Source organism: Oryzias melastigma, linkage group LG11, assembly GCF_002922805.2.
Source record: "Oryzias melastigma strain HK-1 linkage group LG11, ASM292280v2, whole genome shotgun sequence".
In the NCBI taxonomy this organism is placed as follows: domain Eukaryota; kingdom Metazoa; phylum Chordata; class Actinopteri; order Beloniformes; family Adrianichthyidae; genus Oryzias; species Oryzias melastigma.
In genome coordinates this window covers 8,148,832-8,156,314 of record NC_050522.1, presented here as the reverse complement: position 1 = coordinate 8,156,314, position 7,483 = coordinate 8,148,832, and the positions used below count along the sequence as shown (strand labels likewise).

General features: G+C 40.0%; 1 protein-coding gene and 1 long non-coding RNA gene across 5 annotated transcripts in view; one reads left to right on the top strand and one right to left on the bottom strand.

The window, feature by feature from the left end:
- The window catches only part of rftn1a (raftlin, lipid raft linker 1a), a 34,451-nt gene extending 28,946 nt beyond the window's left edge, over window positions 1–5,505 (top strand). For 2 of the 4 annotated variants that reach the window (XM_024257804.2, XM_024257817.2), the window contains exons 5-10: window positions 1,273–1,870; window positions 1,947–2,150; window positions 3,673–3,773; window positions 3,845–3,948; window positions 4,326–4,401; window positions 4,693–5,270. In XM_024257804.2, coding sequence (XP_024113572.1) covers window positions 1,273–1,870; window positions 1,947–2,150; window positions 3,673–3,773; window positions 3,845–3,948; window positions 4,326–4,401; window positions 4,693–5,085 — 1,476 coding nt within the window. In that variant the 3' untranslated portion in view covers window positions 5,086–5,270. Of the gene's footprint in view, window positions 1–1,272; window positions 1,871–1,946; window positions 2,151–3,672; window positions 3,774–3,844; window positions 3,949–4,325; window positions 4,402–4,692; window positions 5,271–5,365 lie in introns of those variants that run through there. The other 2 variants (XM_024257827.2, XM_036214276.1) reach the window with 2 other exon arrangements.
- On the bottom strand, window positions 4,663–5,413 carry LOC118599363. Its single transcript, XR_004948676.1, has 2 exons — window positions 5,272–5,413; window positions 4,663–5,000 (listed from the first exon to the last, which is right to left on the bottom strand). It is a non-coding gene; the product is annotated as an uncharacterized LOC118599363 (long non-coding RNA).
- Window positions 5,506–7,483: the final 1,978 nt, after the last annotated feature.

Genomic DNA, 7,483 nt, shown 5'->3' with positions numbered 1-7,483 from the left:
TATATATATATTTGTCCTCTATCGTCAAAAAATGCCACATGTTAAAAACACCCCCATTATTTATTTTTTTTTCAATTCATTGGAGTGGGTCTTAAACATATAAAAGATAAAATCACAAATACGTTTTATTGAAATTGTAGCCCTGCAGGGGACGGCAGCAAAACAATTAAAATTGTTGACTTTTGGTGACAGATTTAAAATAAAATAGTTTTAATCTCAATAAAGAAAGGCAACTTTAAGGATCTTTATACTTTGTGTTTTTTTTTTGTAAGTCAGTCCAGGTTTGTTCCAATTTGCCAACATTTTTAAGGTTTAACAAAAATTTAGAAAGCATTTTTTGAGAGCCAAGAAATGGCCAAAAATAAACCTAAGGTAGATGTGATTCTAGAATTATTTATAAATGATAGCTGAAAGAAGTTTGATAAACAGTAATGAGAGGTAATCTGGAGCTTTGCTGCTGGTAGCATCAGCTCTGACATTTATCTTCTGTTAAACTCACTTTCAGTCTCTCCGCTCATGAATTAGCCAACAGTCCAACACTGGGAAATGAAAATGTGCTCTATTGAATAGATTTGCATCTGAACACCCAGAGAGCACAAAGGAAAACCTGATTGGATGGAAATGCACATCACTGAGCATAACCTGATAGGCTCCAGCAGCGTGACATGAATAACCAATCAGACCAGGAGGTGCCAGAGGCAGTTGGAGATAAGGAGCTAGAAGCTACAGACTGACAGACAGTCTATACGTTTTTCCTGTTCTGGTCAGATTGAAGCGTGTGGGTGACAGGAAGGTGTGTTTGTTAGTAATAGGAGGAGTGCTTTAAATATGCCAATATGCGTGTTTCCATGAGTGAAGTGTCAGGAACGGAGGGTAATGGGAGAAGATGTGTCTCATTATGGTCGCGAGCTCGTTTAAAGATCCGATTTCTCCGCCGTCGAGCCGTTCTGAAAACTGTCAGCCCAAATATCAGCTGACAATTAACCAGTGGGGCTTGGAGCGAGGGCGCAGCGCACACACTGACACACGTGCACACATGAATGTGTTAAGATAATGAGGTCCTTTTGTCATTTGAATATTTGATCTTTGCAGATGATTAGGTGGGGTGTTATTTGGCCGGTATCCATCCTGCGTCTGTCAGCCTTTGTTTGTGTGTAAATTAGGCTTTGTTTGTACAACTATTGTAGAGGCTGAGCAAATTTATGAAAGACATCCTTTATTTGTCACTCATATGCGGGGTGCGGATGGGTGATAAGAGTGTTTTCCTTGCAGATCCAGGATGTAGCGGAACAGGGGGTGACGTTTGTGGGCTTTCTCCAGCAGCCAGGCGGAGGACTGTACATTTCAGGACACTGGGACCCCGAGGAGCTGTCGTCCTTACATTCCAGCCCCTCCCCTATACATCGACACCCCTTTAGCTCCAACGCCAGCCCAACGGATCCTGAAGACCTAAATGGAATCAATGCAGAGTTCGAGTTGGATCTGGATGCTCCGAAGCGTAGCAAACAAGACCAGAACACTTCCGAGAAAGACTCCAACAAACACGTCCAAAGTGAACCTCAGGGTTACGCCAAAGCGGATTCAGGCCCACTCCAAGATGATCTGACAGAAAAAGCACTAACTCAGCAGGAGTGGCCTCTGTCAGAAGGCAAACAAAACTTTCCTGAAACTTATTTCAACCTTTCCAATTCAAGACAACGCCGATGTTCAACCTCAGATAGCTGGCTGAGCTCTCCTGAACTGGACGGCAGACGAGACAGAAAATCTATGAATACAGAAAGCAGAGGGATGACGCACAACAACAACAACCACATCAGGCTGAAGGGTTCTCACAGAGACAAAAGTGCAAACTCGCCGCAGCCACGGGACAGTAAGTCTGGAAGAGTCCTGCTTTCGCTTGCTGTTATGATCCTGGCTAAAGCTCCTGCTTGTTTATTTGTGTACAGGAATGCAGCTGTTTGCTCTGTATAACCACTCAGAGGAGCCCAACTCCTCCCTGAGGTTCTACGCTCTCCGAGTGCCACTCAGAGTGCAGAAGGACGCAGGCCTGATCACAGAAGTGGACGCTAACTGGCTCGACCACATGACTCAGCATTTTTCCAGCGGAGCGCGCCTCATCGATGGGTTCTTTCACCTCACGGATGATAACGGTTTGTCATTTTCTGTAACTAAACAAAGTACCACAGCTAAACACATTCCTTAATGTTTTAAACCATAAACAAGATCAGAATATCAAAATTCCAGTGGCGGACCGAGCTGTTTTGGGGCCTCGGGCGAACAGTAACATGGAGCCCTCTGCAGCAGTTGAATAAAAATACAGGAATATTCTCAGAATGATCATTTTCTGGTTCTCCCTTTGCCTATCCTTTCTTTTGACTTTCTTAATCTTCATTTCAAGTTCCTTTGATTCTGTTGTTCTCAAGTGTACTGTGCAACTCGATAACTTTTTGTATTTCTAAAGGTGCTCAGACGATGTTTCCGACAATGAAGGATAGAAGTCGTTTCTTGTTTCTAAAGCTACGTACACACTGGGCATGTATTACATGTTCAAGAATCTGGTTCTTGAATGCAATTTTAGCATATGCAGTTCACACTGGATTGTCGCTACTCGATTCTAGCACATATCCGCCACCTACAAAGAGAAGAGGTTTGGTGTGAAATGTCAAAGTGGTTCAAATCTGGTGAATCTCGCTCCAGGCCATTTCTTTCACAGCTCTATTCCGATATATGACAGATCTGGAGGGCCCCCTGGGCCTTGACTAGCCATAGAGTTTTTTACTCTACAGCTGTAATATACTTTCAGCCTGCGGGTGGCGCTGTTAGCACTTTCTTTGCCTGTGGCTATGGGTGAAACAAGCCCCAAGTGAGTCAGCCCTGAGCTTTTTTTGTGTTAGAAATTCCCAAGGGCCTTCTATGAACTGGAGGGCCAGATATAATTACCTGGAGGGCCGGATCCGGCCCCCGAGCCTTGACTTTGACACGTGGTTTAAGTGGTAAACAAAAGTAAGACGCTGAAGGACGCTTACAAATAATTAATGAAATATCCTCTTGTCAGCATTTAAATTGATCCAAGTATCACCAAATGAAATATCGCGATATATCACTGAATCGATTTTTTCCCCTCCACCCTCACCATGACTTAGTTAAAAGCTCAATGTTCAATTAAGTTTTTCTTCTTCCATCAAGAGAAAAATTCAATTTAAGAGACTTTTCATCAATCAAAACTTTAAAAAGAGAAAAGATTGTTTCTGGTGTAGTTATTTTTACTACAGATTAGACAGGCTTTTTAAGTAAGAGCCCTATGATAGCAACTCCCACACTTGCCTAATTTAACAATCCATTGGTGACGTGTTTTTACTGCTGCTGATTGATCACTGCAGCTGGAAAGTAAAAGCTTTTTACCACCTGGCTCTAACCTGAGAGTTTCCACCGGCTGAGTAGCAGCAGGGTTTAGCAAGATGGGAAAAGCTTTTCAAACGTTGCAGATCCCTGCCTCTCCGCTGCGTAATCCATGATATGCATGGTGTCATAAGCCAAAAGTCCACAGCTTAAGTCACCGTGCAGCCATCCATGGAATAAAGCAGACTTAATCCACAGGGAACTTGGACCAGAAGTGAGATATATTTATATTTGCTGCTGTGGTATCACATGTTTCTGACTTTGTGTCTGCAGAGAGCGGCGTTTCCTCTGTGGACAGCGTGTTCATCTTCCAGAGGTCTGCGGAGGAGACCAGCTACGATGCCATCGTGGTCGAGCAGTGGACTGTCGTCGATGTGGGTTTTTAATGGACTGCTGCAGACCTGTTCAATCTGCATCGATCACACACTTTTGTGTCTATTTCCAGGGTGTTGTGGTGAAGACCGACTACATCCCTCTGCTCCAGTCTTTGGCTCCCTATGGATGGAGACTGATGTGCGTGTTGCCCACACCTATTGTCAAGACAAACAGGTACTGAGCTGCCAGGAAAGCTTAGGAAACTGGTTCTCCATAACCTGAACGCAGCGCAGACTAATTACCGCCTTGTTGATTGTGCTGTCTGAGACGTTCCACGGCTCATTCTTTTTGGGATTAAGTCTGACAGTGAGGTGTGGACTTGCAGGACAGATGGTTCCTGATCTGACATATTGCGATTATGTGCTCGTCTCAACACGAAACCGCTTTTGAAAGCTGTCACCGTCGCCAACAAAAACATGGTGGCTGTTGTCGTGTAGCCCGTCACGTTACTGAACTCTAGCCGATTTCAGTGCGAGTGGAGATGCGCAAGCTGCTTAAATTATAACATAGTCCCTGACAGACATGAAAGCTCTTCTCTTTTCTTTGTGCAGCGATGGAAGTTTGTCGACTAAGCAAATCCTTTTCCTTCAGAGACCCGTTTTGCAGCGCAAGAGAAAAGACTTCAAGGTTTGTCCCTTGTCTTAAAAAAAATAAATAAAAATCTGTCACTTGTCTGTTGTGGCTTCAGGGCATAGAAGGTTCCATTAAAAAGCTCTGTTGCTAAATATGGGAGTTATAGCAAATATAAACCCCTCTCAGAAGTTGTCTAATAATAGACAAGTAGTTGGCCTCAAACTGTACAGGAAAGAGGCATCAATAAACAAGGCTTTGTTGTGATTTGTCAGGTGCCTGCAGAGACAGACACACAAAGACATGACACAAAGCACACAACTTTCACTCATGTTTGTTTGATTTCAGAAGCTGAACCTCAGGGGTCGCAACAAGGCAAAGAAAAGCTCTGCTGGAGAAGCTCTGGACGAGCAGGAAAACAGGTCCCTGGTGATGGAGACTGAGATGGACAGGCTGAGACTCGGCGCCGACGAGGAGGAAGAAGAAGACGAGGGAAGCGGGCGCAGAGCCAGCCTTCAGAGACGGGAGGAAGACGCGCAGCATCAGAGGAGCTTCCTGTTGGAGCGCAGGGCCTCCGATGAACACCGGGAAGAGGAAACTGACGTTGACGAGAGCCCGCTGTCCAAGCTGGAGAAGTCTGTTAGATGGACGGATTTCTGTCAGAAATGTGATGGAGGGGTGAAAGAGGAGGTGAGAGGGGAGGAGAGGATTAAACAGCAGCTATTTTCAGGGGTTTGTTAACAGTGAGGGGTAAAAACCTGAACAGTATAATTTAGCACATCTGCTTTTTTTTTGTTTTACAGCTTTTCTCCATCTGCTCTTAGATGCACCTTCAACTAAATAATAATATGCTGCTGTGGTTATATATTTGTCAATCAAATTAATTTAAATGTAGAAGCTTAAAGTGAAGCTGGAATTAGTACAAACCCGTCTGGATAAGGTTTACAACACAGTTGAAATCCTCTGGATCAAACCGGTCTCCCGAGCTTGTTTGATGCTCTGTTGTGGGTTTTTCTTCCAGTGTTCCTTCATCTGCTAAAGCTGAGAAGACTGGGGCCGATTCCACGGGAGGCCTTTCTGTTTGCAAGCTCCTGCTGTGAAATCAAAAACAAAACAACAAATCCATCAGAACCGTAACGTAAAGAGGGGTCACAGAAACGGAGATGATGGAGAGCTCAGAAATCACAATCTCAGAATTCCATTCCAAGGATCCACCATATTGAGGGACACCCCCCCAGCAGGGACCGTTATCCCACTCCAAGAACATGCAAACCGTACATGAAAGCTGAGAAAAGACTAAAAGACAAAACAGTATTCATAAAAACGAAGGAATCCATCTGTAACAGACTGGAAAAAAGTGAATCCACATTACAGGGGAACCATTCACTGCATTACTGAGCTTTATGGAGCTGCTGACGGAAAATCAATCAGTTCTTAAGTTATAAATAAATTAAAAATGATTGATTTTCACTCACATGTTTAATCAAATCCACTAATATTCTTTTCGTCAGGTTTCTTGAATCTATTTTAAGATTAAAAACTTTTTTTGTTTTTTTTTTTTAGTAAAAATTACAGTTTTTCTTGTTAAGTTAAACTTTTACTTAGTTTAATCCACTGATAATACACACTGCAAAGACGGCCCCCTTAGAAATAAATCTACCAATGACGTAAGAAAAATTACAAAGCTCCTAAAGAGACATAGAATAAAAAAAATGTAAAAACAATTTTTTTTCTAAAAATGAAGGTTTAAAAAAAAATGGTTAATATCTGGTGCAAAGTTAGTAACCAGAATTTTTTTTTACTTAAATTTAAAAAAAATATATTTTTTTTTCACCTATCTTTTGTGCACCAGTTGGTAACCAGAATTTTTTTAAGTTTAATTTCGAGGGAAAAAAAATCTGTTACTATCTGGTGTGCATCAGATAGTAATCAGAAATTTTTTTTTCTATATCAATTTTTAGAAAAAAAAAACAATTCTGTTAGTATCTGGTGCACACCAGATACTAACAGAATTAGTATTTCAAATTTTGTTTTTAACTTCAATTAAAAAAAAATCAGTTACTATCTGATAAAAAAGTGTTTGTTTTTTTAACTTCAATTTTTAGAAAAAAAAATGTTTTCAGTTACTAGTTGGTGTGCACTAGTTAGTAACACAGAAAAAAATAGTTTTATTTTACTTAATTTTTTTAGAAAACATGTTTTCAGTTACTATCTGGTGTTCACCAGTTAGTAACCAGACAAATGTGTTTTTTACTTTAATTTTTAGAAAAAAAACTTTTTTTTCTTGAATTTTTTATTTATTTTTTTATACTTCGATGTCCCTTTGGATGCTCTGTAAAAAATAGACTTCTTATTTTAGGAAAAAAAAAATTGTCATTTAGTTAGTTAGTTTACTAACACTAAGGTATTTTGCTGTTGAAACCTTTTCTTAAGATTAATTTTCAAGACCATTTTTCTTGAAACAAAATCCTACTTTCTTAAAATCCAGTTTCGGCAGTGTTAGAACAGCTTTTCAGGACCAATCAAAATTATTTTTGGATGGAATTTTATAAATGTAATCAAATCCCGAACGATATATTGAAGAAAATCAAATCAATAAACCAGCAATGAAATAATAAACCTGGCTGTCAATGTATCAATAACATTTTCATTTTTTGATTGTATTTAACTTGAATAAAATTTGATTAATTTTCTAAGTTTCTATTCAAATTTATGTTATGGTTATAACTCTGGTATAAACTGATCATTAATAATATTAAGAAAAAAAAATGAAAGAAACTTTCCGATTTGATGAATCATATTTTAAAGATCACTTTACTTTAAATCAGGGGTCCACCTCCACACACTATCAGAAACGCCAGCGGAGTTTGAAGCTTAGCTAATATTTCAGCTACATGCTAGCTGTTTTGGCTAATTTAGGATTTTTTCAGTTTTTTAGGCAAATTTGGAGCTTAGCTAATATTTTAACTTTATGCTAGCTGTCTTGGCTAAATTACACATTTTACTATTTTTTAGGCTAATTTGGCATTTAGCTTATATTTCAGCTACATGCTAGCTGTTTTGGATAATTTAGGCTTTTTTCAGTTTTTTAGTTTGGAGTTTAGCTTATGTTTAGCCTTATGCTAGCTGTTTTGTCTAA